The 18206-nt window shown below is 37.6% G+C and overlaps 4 protein-coding genes across 4 annotated transcripts in view; 1 reads left to right on the forward strand and 3 right to left on the reverse strand.

The window, feature by feature from the left end:
* Positions 1 to 775: 775 nt before the first annotated feature.
* On the reverse strand, positions 776 to 9757 carry plekha8 (pleckstrin homology domain containing, family A (phosphoinositide binding specific) member 8). Its single transcript, XM_047811490.1, has 13 exons — positions 9564 to 9757; positions 8371 to 8487; positions 8047 to 8202; positions 7717 to 7847; positions 7400 to 7558; positions 7049 to 7089; positions 6670 to 6785; positions 5897 to 6158; positions 4922 to 5007; positions 4445 to 4503; positions 3487 to 3688; positions 2730 to 2791; positions 776 to 2655 (listed from the first exon to the last, which is right to left on the reverse strand). The coding sequence occupies exons 1-13, from the start codon at positions 9601 to 9603 to the stop codon at positions 2458 to 2460; spliced, it is 1629 nt and encodes a 542-aa protein (XP_047667446.1). The 5' UTR covers positions 9604 to 9757; the 3' UTR covers positions 776 to 2457.
* A 189-nt stretch (positions 9758 to 9946) lies between these two features.
* Positions 9947 to 12220, forward strand: fkbp14 (FKBP prolyl isomerase 14). The gene is made up of 4 exons (XM_027148928.2): positions 9947 to 10315; positions 11190 to 11341; positions 11433 to 11560; positions 11714 to 12220. Exons 1-4 carry the CDS (start codon positions 10119 to 10121, stop codon positions 11870 to 11872), a joined length of 636 nt encoding a protein of 211 aa, XP_027004729.1. The 5' UTR covers positions 9947 to 10118; the 3' UTR covers positions 11873 to 12220.
* Positions 12221 to 14308: 2088 nt separating this feature from the next.
* LOC125140854 (proline-rich protein 15-like protein) lies at positions 14309 to 16283 on the reverse strand. Its single transcript, XM_047811308.1, has 2 exons — positions 16034 to 16283; positions 14309 to 15755 (listed from the first exon to the last, which is right to left on the reverse strand). The coding sequence occupies exon 2, from the start codon at positions 15736 to 15738 to the stop codon at positions 15454 to 15456; it is 285 nt and encodes a 94-aa protein (XP_047667264.1). The 5' UTR covers positions 15739 to 15755; positions 16034 to 16283; the 3' UTR covers positions 14309 to 15453.
* A 450-nt stretch (positions 16284 to 16733) lies between these two features.
* The window catches only part of chn2 (chimerin 2), a 42917-nt gene continuing 41444 nt past the window's right edge, over positions 16734 to 18206 (reverse strand). Inside the window, exon 13 of the mRNA XM_027149490.2 lies at positions 16734 to 17820. Within this exon, the coding sequence (XP_027005291.1) occupies positions 17649 to 17820 (172 nt within the window). The 3' untranslated portion in view covers positions 16734 to 17648. The remainder of the gene's footprint in view (positions 17821 to 18206) is intronic.

Below are 18206 nucleotides of genomic sequence, written 5' to 3' on the forward strand. Positions count from 1 at the left end.
CTTAGAGGCCAGTCCACTGTGCAGTCTCATACGCTCATTCCCTGCAATGTTTCCACACTCGTCTTTACACATGAACACTTCAGAATTCTAGCAGAGCAAAATAAGGTCACATAGTAAAAGTGTTTCCACTGTGTATGGAATGTAATTTGGTTACCTTCAACCCAACCGTGGAGTCCACACTATTTTTGTCTTACGACTACAGTTTATTTAGTCACAGGAGAGCTATATGTAAGCGCTTAGCACAATGAGAGTCCCCATGCGATCATTCAGTCTGTGGCACTTTGTCAGAATTAGAGGCCTCTCTGTGATTGTCAAGCACAGAAAAGTGATAATCTTTACTATAGTTACTTGTCTTTCCAGCTCACTCTCAGTCTTACTGATACAAACACAAAATCCTTCTATTCTTAGAGGCTATTACTGAGGCTAGGGATCTTTTTGCTTTTGTGTATGTTGTGTGTCCTGGCAACCACATTTAGACATTGTGAAGGACTGTGTATCGCAGCAACATGGCACACGCGCATACAGTGTTTACAGGTAAACATATATTGTGCATATCAACAGTTCAAATTTAATGTTAATATTTATGGCTTTTTTGAGTCGTCCTGTCTCTTCCTTCCCCTCTCATACAATTGTTTCTGATCAGCTGGTATAACAAATACAGCTGAACTTACCTAGCGCTCTTATGAAGCACGTGAATCACAGACACTTGAGATTCATCCGTCACGGCTTGTCTGTTCAGTGTAGAAGCACTTTCAAAAAATTCAATTACAAGCACTTCAAATGAGACACAAGTTGTTTAATGATCATTGTTCATTAGAAATCTCATTATATCAAAGTCAGATTGATGCCCGGCATCACATTCTTCAATTTTATACAATTTTGGATTGATATATGCATTTAATTAGATATACCTTGTCATATCAAGTATACACACAGCCAGCCTTTCCCCTCTAATGTCAGAATGGGTCATACAAGAAAGAGATGGCATGACATTAGAGGCACAAAAGTGCATAGTACAAAACAAATTACCATCACGAACGTCTGAGAATAGCACAAGTGCCGTACATATATGTATGTATTATTGTACTATGTACAGCTATAAAGTCACCTAGAGAAGATCATCGTTTCAGGATATTAAATGTGTCTAAAATTATGTTTCACCATAAAATTTAACTAAAAAAAAAGCTGCCATATTTGGAATACGTAGATGTATGGCATCTGTAATACAAAGCTGACAATTTAAAATGTTTTTCAGGATCAAAGTGACTAAATGGAGCAGTTCTTAATTGTAAACGGAATATTACTTGGTTAAAAAAACAACAACAACAACAACAAAAAAAACAACACTTGGGAAACAGTGACGTGAAAGTCATCAAAATTAGTTACGATATACAATTTGGATCGTTAGTGTATTTCTGTGTTTAGTTTGGCTTTGCACAGCCATAACAGTAGCTAACGTCAATTGTAACGTATGACACGAAGTGAGATTGAGAAGCTTGTAGATTCAACAAATTATTTCGGTTGTGATTGCTATTATTATTGTTAACACAAAAATTAACAAAACCCATGTAATACAACACGCACAGATCAGTATTGTTCATTTGGCTACATTAACAAGTAAAACTAAATCTATTTTTGCAATTGTTACTTAATAAATACAATTATTTTTAAAAAAGTACAAATTTTGTCATTTATAAATAAAAAAAAATGAATTGTGCTAAATACAAAATGTTTGAAGATATTTTAAATCATTCTTTTCCTTCATTTTCTCCTATGTACTGTAGTTTATGCCCTGGCACTATAAAAGATATTCAGTTCAACTAACCAGGCTAATAATTGTCTATCTTCATGTTCATGCATGTTGACAAGTAATGTCAGGTCTTTTTTTTATTATAGATGAAACCGGACAAATAGGCATCCTCTGTGCTTGCCTATGGCCTGGGATGTAATGTCTAACTGTCTCCCAGTGGGATCAAATGAATATCTTATATATCAAAGAGTGTATGAAAATTCCACCAGCAGCGGACAAATGCAAATACCGTGTCTTGTATACCTACAGACAGTTTACATATTTACCACAGATGTGTGTGTTAATACATAAAAACCTACATTGTGAGGTTTTTTAAAGGGGCACGTTTTGACTAGAAAAGAACCCATTTACCAGGTGCCATAAAACACTTAGCATCCACCCTGTAACCCATCAACAAAATGCTTGTTCCCTGAAAAAACCTTTACAGGCTTTAAAACGTACATTTTTGGCCCAATATTAAGCATACAGGTGGCTGCACCGTCAGAGCGCTGATGCTAGCTATACAAATCCAGTGTGCCACAGTGCTTCATCTGCCCAGACAGACCAAGTCTGCCTTCAGCAGTAACAGTATTCCTTAATCAAGCTCGAACACACTACGTACACTCACTGCAGCCAGAGAGTGAGTTCTGTCTATGTCTGCAAATGTCTCACACCACCTCGTCTGACTCTAATCCATACTCCTCATACAGAGCATCCAGGATGGCCAGCTGCTTCTCCATGGCTGGCAGGTAAACGGCAAGATCACGGTGCATTCCTGACATAAAACTCTCCCTCAGCTCATCTCCCTCATGGCACACCAGTGCTGCCATGAAGCCATCATAGGAAGGAGCAGCCCTCAGTGCCAGCTGTAACCACACACATACCAGTCAGGGGTAAGGTTTGTATATGTGTAATTAAAAAAAGAAGGTGTGAGACTTACAGCAAAGACTCCACGCACCACCCATCCGTGATACTGGCGTAATGTCTTTCCATAGGCATGGTCTGTAAAAAGACAGTTTTTTACAGTTTGCCATTAGCACCAAAATAAGGATTAAATAGCAATCATTATAGAAACAAAAGAGTAAACTACACGGTAGAAGTTGTAGAATTGTATACAATCGAGCTTCATTTTTCTGCTTCCTTCTGTACAATACATTCACCACGATGTAAAGTCCATTGAAATCCTGATGAGTTAAGGCTACGGTTAGACTCGACACCAAGACGTTCTTTTACAGAGATGTACAGAAAAGTTAGCTGTAAATTAACCCAAAATTACTATCACTGAACACTATTCCATATTTCACATTTCTGTCCTTAACTGGGACTGTTCCCTGCAAGGATGACTACATCCCTACCCACAGAGCTTTAGGACAAATAAATGATACAACATATGAAATGATATGATATATGATATGATATATGGTCTTCACAATTACCAGATCTTTTCCTAACTGACAAACTTGGAACGTGTGTTAGACAATGTGCTACATTACCATCATCAAAACACCAACTGAATATCCTGGATTAAATACTCTGGATTTTTTAAGACAAATGGTGTTCATTCCTTCTGTATATCTTCTCTAACATAGCAGTGACTTTAACTTGGTTACAGTGGCTTTAAAAATGTAAGACAATACTGATTAAGAGACTTCATTATATAGAATACAACTGGCTTTGCACAGAGTCCTGGCACTTACTCAAAGCTGCATGGATGTCCTGCTCTCCAACATCCACCTCGGAGAGGAACTCTTTGAGGAATTTTAATCCTCGTTTAAGCCACAGCAGAGCCTCGGTGGCCGAGTTCCGCACCTGCGCCACTTGCATCTGCACTTCATGGAGCACAATACTCTGCAGAGTGGGGAAGTTGTCTGGGTCTGACTGTAACTTCTGCTGCACTTTCTAGAAGATACGACATCCCTCTATTTCTCACAGAATTGTTTACTCAACATACATATAATGTGCACAAAGCATTTCACTACATGCGTCGTACTGTGTGTGACAGTGTACCGTATGTGACACACAAAACTTTACATTTTGGATTTTTCAGTGAAGTACATGGCATAGTTTATACATTAATATCATTTGTCCTGTTGCAACAATCTGTACAACAAATAGAACATAGTTACTTTTACACTGTTGAAAATGTTATTGTTATGTGGACCATAATAATTAAATGAACCTTATTTAGTCAATACGTCGCAATGTATCGTTCATGAACTTTTTCTTGTAACAGTCTTTAACAGAACATCATCGCTGTGCTGAGACCACCTAGTGGCCATAACAAGTCATTAGCTGAAATTATAACGTGTCGTTCTGGTCACCGCTGTAGTGACGTGACTAACACATGCAGAACAATCAGTTTAGAATGGTTTTCTTCTGGAGCTTAGTGCCCAAATCAGCAGAATTCCCCCCAGAAGGAACTCCACAAACTTTCATACATTTATTCACAAAGTTGGGACACATTTTTGTAGCCAGTTCTCCTACCGGCATGTTTTTAAACAGAGGGAGTAAATCCTGAGCAGAAACATGGGGAGAACGTGAATATCCGGGCTGGCAACACTACCTACTATCTTAAACAATGCTTCAATCTAAGAAGAGGAAAAAAGATGGAATTTGCTTTAATATTCTGCATGTTTGCTCAATGTTACTGCTTACCTTAATGTTGCCCACAAAATCTATTTTAACTGGAGCGAAGACTGTTGGTCCCAGCTTGTCTGAGGAGAAAAAGTCATCATTGTGCTGTTGAGTATTTAGCATATAAGATGTCTACATATGTACTGAACGTGCTCCCACAGCTGGACAGGCAGGGAATGGACCCACTGTTACAGCAAAGGAATAGATCAATGGCAAGCTGACTGGTCGATCAGAAAGCAACCCGAGGCTCTGTTTAAGGAATTTCATTCACTGACACCACCAGTGTTCATAGCTAATCACCGGGCCATCTACAATATGAGTAGTAAAACATGCATGATCCCCCAACCAAAAGAGCGAGTGAAGCCACAGCTCCTAGTTCATGAATGAAAGGATGTGCAGGATGAAAGAAAAGAAAGAAAGCCAGCTGTACAACAGGGAATGGCCTTTAATTGTAAGAGGTTTTTGATGGAGAGAGAGTGAAAGGAGAGAATGTCCTACCTAATACTGGCACTATAGCATAGCAAGAGTCCAAAAAGGCTTGTGTGGGGATACCACTGTCGTCCTCCAGGCTTATATCACTAAATCTATAAAAGGAACGCCACAAACATTCAGAAAATGACAATGTATTACCATAGATTCCAGCAACGGTTGTTTATTTGCTGAACACAAATTACAAAGACAACACAAAGAACACGACACAACAAAGCAAACAAACTCATTAATGGGTGGGAGCGAGTCTTTTTTTTTTTTTTTTTTTTGCCATTTCATCATAAATCAAAAGAATGTTCAAGAATCAGTGCTGCTGGTCTGAATCACTCACTTCCTAGTAACGGACAGTATCTGCTGAGGTATAGGAGTTCACATTGTTTGTTTTCATTATTCACAAATGTCTTGCAATAATAAGAGCTGTTTTGAAATATAAAAATCGCCCTTACTACTGTTAAGAGTATTATGGTGTAATTGTGTAATACCTTCAGCTCTTAGTTCACTGACAATTCTTTTATTGCACGACGGAGGTAGGAAAAGACGTGTAACAGAAAAGGCTCCACAAACCTAGTATTAAAAGGAACATCCTGAAATCAGTTGTGTCTGAGAAATCACACTAATAAAGCACCCGATTTTTTCATGATTTGTTTCCAAATATTACGTTTAATAATTATTGCATTTTATAAGGATGAACATTTGGATTGTTGTAAGTCTCTGTAATTTGGATTCTTTGTTTTTAATGCCTAAAGAAGCATTGTGTAAATACATTCTCTTCAGTATTCATGAGAATATTTTCATTATTGCTAAATTAATACTAATGCTTAAATATATTTTAAATCCTAATCCCACTAAGAGGACAGATTGCTACAACTAAAAAAAACATATGTGGTGTATGATTTGTTCTGTAACCACGACTTGAACTTACACACGCATGTGTCATTTTTCATTCATTATACTGTAAATCACAGCGCCAGAGGTTCCTCATACCTGTGGCTCATATTACTGAAGAATGTTTCCACCTGATCTTCGTTTTCCAGTTTACACTCTGAGTCAAGCTCATGCGCATCTGGGTCAGCCTGTTGGCTTTCCAGAGTGGTGAGTTGCTGTTCCTGTTGCTTCTCTAATGTGTGAGTTACTACTGGACGCATGTCTTCTCCTGCCTCCTCTGAGGGAGGATCCTGAATTTTTGGGTGAGATGCACTCCGTACGTCCAGCTTGGCTTCACGTTGTTCCTCCACTAGACAGTTCTCTGTAAAATATAATGGTAGCATTTTTTCATGCTACAAATTTAAGACCACAAGACCTTCATAATAATTCATCTACACTAAAGGAGCAGTTTTGAGCTCGCCGCTGCAAGGGAGTTGAATTACAATGACAAGATTTACATTCCTTTCTATTTCCCCGAGGGATCTTTGATGGATCCGTCCCCTGTAATAGACTGACTGATTTATTCCACAAATACACCGATGTCTATACATGCACTAACAGCACACAAAGTACAGCACTTAAGAAACAGCCAGAGTTGTGTAACTCTTCTACAGATTGGGTGAAACCCATTGTCTACTCATTAAAAATGCAAATGGCCAACGGAAACAAAGAAACTAGCAAGACTTGATTCAGTAAGTTTCTGTAAGTCTGTAAATACATATTATTATCATCATATATCTAGAAACACTAACCAAAGAAATGACAACCTACACCTTTAAAACAAGAAAGAAAATGTCCAATAGGATTAGGAGCGCAGTGTGTATGTGGTTTACCTGTTGAAGTTTCTGGCATTTCGCCTGGAGGTAATAGAGAGGGTTCTCCATCTGGCCCTAATTTCACATTCTTAGGTAGTAATGCAATAGACAAGCTATTTACTGAGTGCCTCTGTCTGCAAATAAGACCGACATTAAGATATTGGATTATAATATTTCCAAGTAACTGTCCAACCCAGAAGAACTAGACAGCCCAACCCAATCATTAAAGAGTAATGGAACCCTGATGTCACTCAGTTAGGTAGTTCAATGCCCTTTGTAGTAATTTTATGCCCCAGAATATGTTATTAAAATGGCTAATAAACATAGGATGCATACATATATACATACATCATATATATATATATATATATTTGCAAAATTACTTTTAAAGTCTTACTTTTCTTCCAAATGATGACTTTTTTGGTTAGAAGATTTGATCTGAAGAAAAGAAAGAAAAACAAAAATTTTAAAACAGAGATACCAAAAAAACATTAGAGCATTAGAAAATTTGCTGTTAAAGGACAATTTCAGACCTAAGCCATGCCAAGCATTTTTACACCCATTGGTCCCATTCAGATTGAAATGGATATTTTTGGTTTAGGTTGATTTTACACTGCACAGACAAAAACAACTTAAAAACTGAAAGGTGTGTAGAACTGAATACATGTAAAACATTCCAGGGGCAGAAAATCAAGAAAAAAGGAAGCAATTATTTGGCAAATATGCATGAAAATAACAAAACTGACACCTTGTGAGGTTTAATGGCAGCAACAGATGGCGTCTCTGGTGGGCTGAGGTTCTGCAGGTCTGGACTGAATGTGCGGCTGGCTATCTGCATGCACTCCTCCAGCGTCTTCAGAAACGTGGCACAAGTGGACTTCACCATACTACCTGAATCTTCCCTTGCCTGAACGCCACACAGAACACATTCAACCGGACGTTTCACAAATGCACCAGCATGTAAATGTATTAAAATATTTAATTTGGTACCTATTACTATGTGTAGGTACCATGGAAGATTAATAAACTCCTGTTTTGCTCAAAGCCATGAAAATTCTGACTCACCTCTTCCGAGATAGCTGCCCCCACAACCAAAGGACTCTCCTTGAGTTTGTTCACCTGTTCAAGGAGAAGGTCACAGTATAGCCTCAGTTCAAACATCTTGGTTTTCAATGCCTCAGCATTTTCCTGGATTTCTAAGCAGAGAAAGAGAAACACATTAAACCACAACAATGTCTGTTCAGTCAGCAAATGGGTGTGGTCTGTTAAGAATAACCACAATTTTAATGTATTCATTTATTGAGTACAAGCAAGAGGATGAGTTAGAAGAAATTTTATGAAAGGAAGAGGTAAAGCAGGCAAGGATTAGGATATTCTGAGAGCTGTATTACTTACCCTTTTCTTTCTTGGTCCGGTTATCTGTCAGACAGGCTTTGGCCGTTCCTAAAGCTACCAGCCATTTCTGTCTCTCTGCTGCATTGATGGCCCTGAGGTAAAAGTATTGTTCTCCTGGTATAGTCAGATCAACTCTTGTGAAATCTGATGGGTGCACTGTAAAGGGTATATGTGCAAAACAAACAAAAACGACCCAATAAAATAAACTGTGAATGTGGTAAAAGTGGCCGTTACAAAACCACAACAGTGACATCAACAAACATCACAGGCGACCATACAACCAAACTTCAAACACCACAGCATAAAAAAATTATTTCATTTTACCTTGTATTTCACAGACTGAAATCTTGATGCTGCCCTTGCATCCTTTCCAGGCATCTTCCTGGGAATCATAATATGAAAGAGTACCTCCAGCTAACACAAACCAGCGTGGCTGCCAACCTTGTAAAGACAAAGAACGTAACATGTGAACGACAAACTAATTTTTCATACAAAATTCGTTTTCATACAAAAGTGTGTGTGTGTGTGTGTTGTTTGTGTGGGTGTACGTGTCTGTCGTCTCATTATGGTGTAATGTCAAGATTCCACTAGGATAAAATGGACATTGGTGATGAATGCTAATTCATCAAAATGCTGGTTTCATTAATGACACCTTTATTAATAGCAGGCAAACCAATATCTAGATATATCTATTGTACAATTCAGTTTTATTCATCAGCTTCTGAAACTGAGTTATGTTTCTGTTTATTGTCTTTTGTGTATTGTCTTGTATCTTTTGTCTGCACTGTCTTTCTTCCTGCACTGTTTACACCAGGTTGCACAGATAACCTTTATGTATCTAGGACTAACTTACTAAGTCCTTAGCTCTGACTTTGTTCTATGTAGCACCATGGTCCTGGAGAAACGTTGTCTCATTTCACTGTGTACTGCTATAACAGGTATAACTGCTATTACTGCTGTAACATCTATGTAGGGCTGAACTGACAATAAAAGCTTCTTGACTTGACTTCTAATGGAAAAGTGAGTCAGTGCCATCAGACCTGAGAGCTAAGCTGCCTGATCGATAGTCAGTCACTAGAGCTGTCTTCCAAATGTTGGTGATTAGCTAGCTAGCCACCACTAGCTAGCCACCACTAGCTAGCCACCACTAGCTAGCCACCACTAGCTAGCCACCACTAGCTAGCCACCACTAGCTAGCCACCACTAGCTAGCCACCACTAGCTAGCCACCACTAGCTAGCCAACTAACACAAGTTAGCCAACTACAGTAAAACCAAAACACACCGCTGTAGCGTTACTCTGTACAGACACTTTACACAACTGGAGGAACAACAGGAAAGATAAATTATATAACCTTAAATAAAGCAAAGATCATCTGTCCGGTTATATTTCTAAAGTTATTGGCACGACCGAGCCTACAGTCCACCTCAGTTTCTCTTACTCTCCTCACCTTAGAATCTCCACTTAATAAAACTACACGTACATTTTGATATCAGTTAAAAACGAGCGTCTACGTACCACTTATATAATTGGTCCATTTATAAAGAACTCCCTCCATGGCGACTCTTTTCTTCACAATTCATCACTTGTTCACTTCAAAATACTGAGAACTGATGCCTACGAATTGTCGTAACTTGACGTCTAGTGATTAGACACGACGAACACAACGAACGTTCAACTGTTCGTGAATCCCAATCCACGTGATCACACGTGTTCACTCAGTTTGCGTGACATCGTAGATTATTTTCTCCTCGAAACTCTTCCTGATTGGTTGAGGTGCATTTATATGGGCGTGTCTGTAGCTTAGCTGATATCCAATGAGATGAATCTATTTGTTTTTAAGGCGTGATTTTCATCCACTTCAACCAATAGCACTAACATCTAGAAATTGGCTGGGTTTTTTTTCACGTGGGGATGTTTGGGAGTGTAGAAATTGGATGCCACGTAGTCGGGGGGGATTCAGACTGGATTCCTCTGGAATTCAGACGTTTTGTTACTTTTTCTGCATAAAAAACTAGAGAACATCCCGCTCTCAGTGTATTGACAGATATCTGACGTATTATTTAGTTTGAAATGATGTTGGAATTTTGGCTGTGTTTACTTTCAGCTCTGTTTTTGTGCCTTCATGGCGCAAAACTTCCGGAACCGGAGGTGAAAATTGAAGTTTTGTACAAACCTTTTCTGTGTCATCGAAAAACCAAATATGGGGATCTGCTTCTGGTGCATTACGACGGATTTCTGGAGAGTAACGGGACAATGTTTCATTCCAGGTAACATGCATGGTTCCATTGATAGTTCCATGGTTCCATTGCATGGTTCCTCTGCATGGTTGCATGATATATGAAGTGAAAAAAACAGTGCACACCATCATTGTCAACAGATTTTGTTCTGAACACTGAACAATCTTTTCACATCCTAAGTCATCATCATCATCCCAACCTTCTGACCCATTCATCTGAACACATTCTTTGACAGAACATCAAACACGAGGAAGAGGAAAAACCAGTTGTACCTACTTAATAATTAACATGATCAATATTACACATTTGCTTACATTTAAATAGAAATTAAAGAATTAAAAGAAATGATTTCCTATGTTTACAAAAAAATCACAGATAAATGTGGTCTCAGACTCTGCGATATAAAGTGCATGTACGGAATATATAATGTTTGTAATATGAGAGTCAAGCAGTGTTTCATTGTCCCCAGTGATGTTCTTCAAAACTCTTATCACCACTAGGTCAAAAAGGCATAAAAGTTTTTGATCATTTATGGATACACACTGCATAACGAGTATCTGCATAAAGACTTTAAGAGACATGGATACGCTCCCAATGACACTCATCATGAAACTATGTATATACAGTATATATTGCCTATATTGTATATACAGTATATATACATTTGCAATTCAGAGGCTGCTGAATATCTTTAGTAACACACTTTAGTACATTAAAATTGTAGTGAATATCTCTGTGCTAGCAGCTGCTATAGCTCCAGACTATACAGTGTGTACACACTTCAGACTATAGAGTTCAGTATAATATACATAGCTATAAGACAACTATGTTGCACAAGCAAAGAATCTACTGATAATAAGTTTTCTTTAATTGTAATGTATTAATATATATTTTGAATGAATAGCCGTCAAGAGGGTGATAAACACCCAGTATGGTTTACCCTGGGTATCCGGGAGGTGATCAAGGGATGGGACAAGGGACTTCAAAACATGTGCACAGGCGAGAAAAGAAAGCTGACCATCCCACCATCTCTGGGATATGGCAAGGAAGGCAAAGGTGAGCTTTTAGTACATGCTTGTGCTTATTCTTTAAATTGACTTTAAGTGAAGATCCGTTTTGTTATTTGCATGCCTCTACTCTGCTTCAGGAAAGATCCCACCAGAGAGCTCCCTGATCTTTGACATAGAACTCATAGAGATCAGGAATGGCCCCAGGTCGCATGAGTCATTTCAGGAAATGGACCTTAATGATGACTGGAAGCTCTCCAAGTCTGAGGTGTATACTAAGCAAAATAAGAAGGCTTGTCTTGTACATTTTTTAAACTTTACATACCTGCAAACTTGTCATCATTGTGTATCTTTAAAGATGATAAACAAAATCTTAATACTACTACTAATCTTAATACATGATTTTGTAATTCTGTCTCAGGTTAAAGAGTATCTGCGTAAAGAGTTTGAGAGACATGGATACCCTCCCAATGACACTCATCATGAAACTATGGTAGAAGACATCTTTCAACAGGAGGATGATGATGAGGATGGCTTTATATCTGCGCGAGAATTCACATACCAACATGATGAATTATAAAAGAAAAAAGTTACTCTTTTGCCATTAGCAATGATCAGTGTTAAAAGAGATGTATACAGCCTGTTAGTATTGGTTTACATTTATATATGACAGCCTTGAGTATCTGAAAATGATGATTGCTGTTACAGTTCATGTAAACAAGCATCTGGGAGCAGTTAAGTGTTAAGGCCTGCTGAATTTCTTCTTGAAAATGACACAAAAATACTTTTTGTCTCAAAAGATCTATCAAAGTCAACCATGATCTCAAGTACACTCCAAGAACTGTGAAATAATGTTTGTGCCTTTAACTGAGATATGGCACATTTAGAAGATGTTTAAAATAAAGCTGTACATGTTACTGTTTTTCAACACGTTGCATACTTCAGACTGGTATTAACTTGTATAAAGTGTTTTTTTTTTTTTTTTAATGTTTTTCTGTGTACATTGAAGGGAAGGGAACCCAAGCAGTACTTTTACAATGGATTTTGTCTAAACGAATTACCCACTAAGATGACCAGACACAACTGAGGTAGGGAATAGAGTGGGGAACACGATAATGCATTGAATTCTACAAACACACAAAGACCCACAAATAAATAAAGTGAAGGTTGTAGCAAATAATCAGATGTAATCAGAAACGCCACAGAGACAAACAGAATTAGGGTTGCACTAACAGTCATAAGACACTAAATCAGTTACCTGCTGAAGAAGACTATCGCGTAGAAAGCTGTAATTTCAGACACCACCAGCAGGGGGTGCTTTTAAATCAGTAAATAACCCCAGTGACTGAAGGGCGTTACACACATCTCATGAAATTAAAAGCAACACAGTTAGTGTATTGTTGGATTGATTTACATACTGTACACAAAATATGTAAAGTTACTAATGGTAATATGTTGGAGATTCCCTTTTTTGGAATAGATTCAACTATCTAATCCAGTCTCCAGATGGTAGACAAACTATTAAAAAACAGTATCTGCAGCCCAAATGTGAGGATCTAATTGTCTGAGGCTGTTAAAGATGTTTACTAAGTGAAACTGAAGTCATACCTCAAGTTAATAAGTAGTTATAAGTAACATGCTAAGACGGTGTTTACCAGCTCTGAGCTATATGGCGAGTGTTTGAGCATTAAGTTTAGCTTGCATTAGCTATGCTGAAAAGTCCAGTATTCTACCAAATAACTAAGTTAGTAAGTTATTTAACAACCAGCTGCTAAACCCAGGTTGAGCTAGTCACACTCGTATACTATGTTGGCCAGTTTGTTGGCAGAAATTAACCTTTATGAATTATCTCTACTAAGTTAAACAAGGGGCACGGTGGCTTAGTGGTTAGCACGTTCGCCTCACACCTCCAGGGTTGGGGGTTCGATTCCTGCCTCCGCCTCGTGTGTGTGGAGTTTGCATGTTCTCCCCGTGCCTCGGGGGTTTCCTCCGGGTACTCTGGTTTCCTCCCCCGGTCCAAAGACATGCATGGTAGGTTGATTGGCATCTTAGGAAAATTGTCCGTAGTGTGAATGAGTGTGTGTGTGTGCCCTGCGATGGTTTGGCACTCCGTTCAGGGTGTATCCTGCCTTGATGCCCGATGACGCCTGAGAACAAGCACAGGCTCCCTGTGACCCGAGGTAGTTTGGATAAGCAGTAGAGAATGAATGAAAGTTAAACAAGTTAATTGACACAAAATTAAGGTAATTATATCTTCTCATACATTCAGTGAGTATTGAAGTCAAGAAATAACGAAGAGGAAAAATACCATCGTTATAGCAAAGATGGCCTACAAGTTTGACCAGTTCAACCAGTGATGGATATTTTTTCTACCACAAGCTTTGTATTTCAACAGAGGGTGTGAACAAATCTTATACCTCTGGTTGCTTTTCATTACTCATGCATTGTCAACTGAACAGAGACTATTTTTCCAAATGTGTTAAGTCTTGTTTTACATTTTAACTTTGATCCAATGCTTTTGGAATATTCTAATATGTATCTTCCCAACAAGGTTTTGCCAATAGCTGTTGAGGTAACTTGCAGCAAGAAAATATTTTAGAATATAATAGAATTATATAATTAGAATAACTTCTATGAATTTGTAAATAAATAAATAAACTTACACACTGCAGGTTTAGATGGAATACAATTTTAATAGGGATGACACTGAAACATTTTCATTGTCTCTGAATACAAAGAACTGTGAGAAGATTTCAAGTGTAATGTATTTCCATGTTGGGCTGCATGAAAAACAGCTTTTACCATTTAATCTTCATAGGAATTATACGATAAATTAGTGTATCAGTAGGAATCTTCAGTTGTACTATTAACATGATGCTGTACCAGTATACCAAGTACCAGTGTACCAAGATAATGATTAAAAATGTCCATTTAACTTTCCCCCAACAATAAGGCAAGGAAAAAATCAGAGGAAGTGATATTGAGTGTATTTTGATGAATTACTCAAGATCTGTAATTAAAAAAAACTCTTTGGTAGTTTATTTACTGTCAACCTCAGTGAAAATGGGAAGGAAACAGTGATCTACTGATAACAGTGATAAACAAGATGATAGTAAGGCATCAGTATGATCTCGTCTACGGCGCACTTCTATTTCAACTTTTAAACATAACATTCCATCCATTTCTAAATGTTACACAACCTGCCATTACACACAATGTGTCTTTAAAGTAGAAGTCCTTATAAACAACACTCAAGTAATATGTGGACTGGTTTATGTCTGCATGACCTTGTCATACATCCATATAATAAATGTATAAATATTTTTAACATGAATGCTGAATGTTATAATCCTACAAAATCCATTAGTGCAAAAATGATCCCATTCAGAACAGACATGACAGAGGGATATCCCCTGCATGGCTCTTGAAAGTATATCATTCGACGAAGTCAGACTACAAAAACATTTAGTTTAATTTACATTCATGTATAACTGTATGTAAAAATCCTTCATACAAACAGCTACAAAAGCACTGAAACGGTACAATTTAGATAATAAATAAGTGGCCCTTCATATCAATAAAATAAACATTGTATTAATATTTACCACATTAACACGAGACATCATAATGGACCATGCACAAGCATGCATGCACGTGCTCGCTCACACACACACACACACACACACACACACACACACACACACACACACACACACACACACACACACACACACACACAAAAAGAACTGTTGTACAGGAGTTAGGGATAGATGCGCAGCCAGTTCAATCTCAGGAAAAACTGAAACTTTAAAGCTTTAGGTCTGCTCTTAAATGTAATCAGTCCAATTATGCAACTTAAATGTTTTATATCCACAATTCCAGGTAAAATAAAAAGCTACCATTCCTGGTGACAAGGAAAATACAGTGTAGCTATGAATAAACTTTTACATGTTCTCAGAGCTGAGGGCATTTAGCTTTACTGACCAACCTATGTAATTAACCCTAATAACCCTAATTAACAAAATATGTTTTAAATTGTTTGCATTGTTTGAACGCTCACTGTGTTAGCTTCAGCCACTGTAAGCAGCATTAGCATCAATGACCGACCAAAGAGATCCTTTGTAATCAGTGTCTGTGGTAGATGTTAGGATTTCAGCATGCCTACTTGGCCACGGCTGTGTTGCTTTCGTAAAGGTTCTTGTTGGTGGGCAGAGTGGCTCGGACCTTGCGTTTTTCCTTGTAGCGGCCCGAGCGTGAGACGGAAAGGTTGCGGCTGAACGTGTTCTCGATTAAGGCAGGTTCCAGCTGTGAGGCGTCAAATCCATCGCTCTGGAAGCCCGAGGTTTTGCTGTCTGAGCCTTGATCTTGTTGAACAGCAGCGTCTTTAAGGATGTTGCTCAGCACCCTCCCAGTGAAGGCCTTCCACCAGGGAATCCTCTCAGCCATTTGAGTATTCTCTTCACCTTATAACACCAAACAGTGATTAGACATCCAATAATACTTGCTTATTAACTTGATTATCAACGCACAATAAAAGGCTGTTAATAGTTTTGGAACTGGGTAACCAAAAAGTCCAAAAACTCAACACTACTTCAGGATATTCACTGATTTATATTGAACCATTAAAGGTTCTACATAAATCTCTACAACTTTGACAGGGTTTTATGGACCTGTTAGCCACCTAGACATTTTTCAAGAGTGTATATTTAAAATAAATTAAAAATAATAATAATAAACTTACCAACGGCAAAAAAATTCAGTTAAATATTTGTAGTAATGTCAGAATTTGTCCCAGCACCTGACTCCAGAAAACAAACACAATTTTTCCTTCTTTTACTAGCAATAATTTGCACCCTACTATCAGCTACTCCAGACTATACAGTATAGTATATATATATACACAGTACTCCAGACTATAGAGTTCAGTATAATATATATATAGCTATAAGACTATGTTACACAAGCAAAGCATCTACTGATAATAAGTTTTCTTTAAGCCAGCACACCTTTGTAAAGTAGGACAAGGACTTCCCACTGTCATTGTCATTGGTCTGTTGACGCTGGCAGCACTTCCCACCACAAAAAAAAACCGGTTTCACATTTTTTAAATCTCACCTTCTCAGAATTAGCAGTTTCACCTGCTAACATAACCAGCTAGTATAAAGAAGGTGCGTCATCACACCCCTGTTATGGAACAGAATGTATGTCAGAGTTAAACACTGAACAAATAACACCAAGTTAAAACTGCAATTATTAACAACATAGTTCTGATGCCAGGAACACAAGATGTGGAAAGGATTAGCATCAAAAATGGAAACCCATTTGGCTAATGGAAACGCTCTGCTATACACTCTGTTCTACAGTCACAAAAAATAACCTCAAATATATTGAATTATTTTTTATTTTAAGAGAGCGAGGGAAAGAAAACATGCTTAAAATCGGTAAATCAGATTTAAGTAATTTAATAAATTTGATAAATTACAGTCATAATTTCATCCTGCACAGAAAATATTTTTTTAATAAAACACATTTTTAGAAAGTTCTCATATCAAATGAGTAAATTCATCATACAGAGACAAAAGCATCAGATAGAGATGATTATTTCTTTCATAAATGGCCTGATTATGAGGTATGGCACCATCCACTGCTTTCATCCGTGTGCACTGGCTCACATGTCTACATCACAGTTTGAGATGGTCAAAATGTTCCTCGTCAGTATCATAATTTACAGTAATAAGCCATGATAATATATATACAAGCACAACAACCTCACTGAACGGCATCCGTACCCTTTCCTTAAGAAAAGGAAAAAGGAATGGAGATGACATTTAAAATGGTCAACACCAAATTCAGAAAAAATACAGATCAAAATATTTACAATCTTTGTAAAAGAAAAGAAAAAAGTGCTTCCTGTTGGGTCTTGTATTGTAAAACACATTACAAACGTGTACATATACACACACCACAAAGACGGAACACGATTTTTAACCCATTAACGCGAAAAATTAAACCAATGTGAAATATTAAACCATTATCAGTGCAACATACTAACCATTGAAGTCAGTCAGTTTTTCTGTACCATACAAACACCTTATATAGAATCAGAATTGATATTTTATCATCATTATTCATCTCATGATTTGTTCCACACCAGATCAAACTAAATAAAAAGTTTTAAGGGCATTGAAACAGGATCAAGATCGGACCTACAGTAGTTCCCATTTTTCCTGATCTTATAATCTACTATTGGTGATTTAGAATATGTTACATGAAATGTACACTTTAAAACAGTTTATCATAATTTTTTTTTTTATAACCAAACATATTCTTTAGGAAATTCTTTACAGTTCATGGCTTTAAAAGAGGATATCTTCATGCTCAATCAACAGCTGAATGATCAGTTTCTGGTGCCTCATGTCGTTGAGCGTGGCGAGTGTGTTCTGGTCTGGTGGCTGCATCAAAGTTGGACCAAAGACGATCCCAAGGTTCTCTGCATTCATAAGATTGTCTTTTTCATACATCGTGACCCTAATGAAAAAGCAAACAAAGAATAATCTTTATCATTTCAATTTTCTAATAGTCATCACACATTTTTGAAGAGGGAGTATTTGGTGCTTATTTAGACATGTTTCTAAGTGACACAATGTGCTGCAATACAGTGAAATTACATATGATTCATGATTATGATTATTGTGCAAGAAAAGATTCAATGGAAAAAATAGCTTTGAGAGAAGGAGGCCACACTTCCCTTGCAAAGACAGGCATGGATGCAGGCCATGTCCATTTTACTGACAGCCAGACAGAATGTACAGTGCTACAATCATTTTGTCAACTTTTTAATCTGTAGACGTTAAATGGATATTAGATACACAGTTGATAGTATTTATGAAGTGGGTCTGGAGCACCAGTGAGAA

Source organism: Tachysurus fulvidraco, chromosome 3 (assembly GCF_022655615.1).
Source record: "Tachysurus fulvidraco isolate hzauxx_2018 chromosome 3, HZAU_PFXX_2.0, whole genome shotgun sequence".
In the NCBI taxonomy this organism is placed as follows: Eukaryota; Metazoa; Chordata; class Actinopteri; order Siluriformes; family Bagridae; genus Tachysurus; species Tachysurus fulvidraco.

Excerpts from the sequence above, each read along its gene's own strand:
- plekha8 (XM_047811490.1), bottom strand. The coding sequence starts at position 9,603 with ATGGAGGGAGTTCTTTATAAATGGACCAATTATATAAGTG. Across the intron at positions 7,559-7,716 it reads GGGCAGCTATCTCGGAAGAG|GCAAGGGAAGATTCAGGTAG; the intron begins GTGAGTCAGAAT and ends TGTGGCGTTCAG. Across the intron at positions 2,792-3,486 it reads GGACATCCATGCAGCTTTGA|ACCATGCCTATGGAAAGACA; the intron begins GTAAGTGCCAGG and ends GTCTTTTTACAG.
- fkbp14 (XM_027148928.2), top strand. The coding sequence starts at position 10,119 with ATGATGTTGGAATTTTGGCTGTGTTTACTTTCAGCTCTGTTTTTGTGC. Across the intron at positions 10,316-11,189 it reads GGGACAATGTTTCATTCCAG|CCGTCAAGAGGGTGATAAAC; the intron begins GTAACATGCATG and ends TTGAATGAATAG. Across the intron at positions 11,561-11,713 it reads GGAAGCTCTCCAAGTCTGAG|GTTAAAGAGTATCTGCGTAA; the intron begins GTGTATACTAAG and ends ATTCTGTCTCAG.
- LOC125140854 (XM_047811308.1), bottom strand. The coding sequence starts at position 15,738 with ATGGCTGAGAGGATTCCCTGGTGGAAGGCCTTCACTGGGAGGGTGCTG.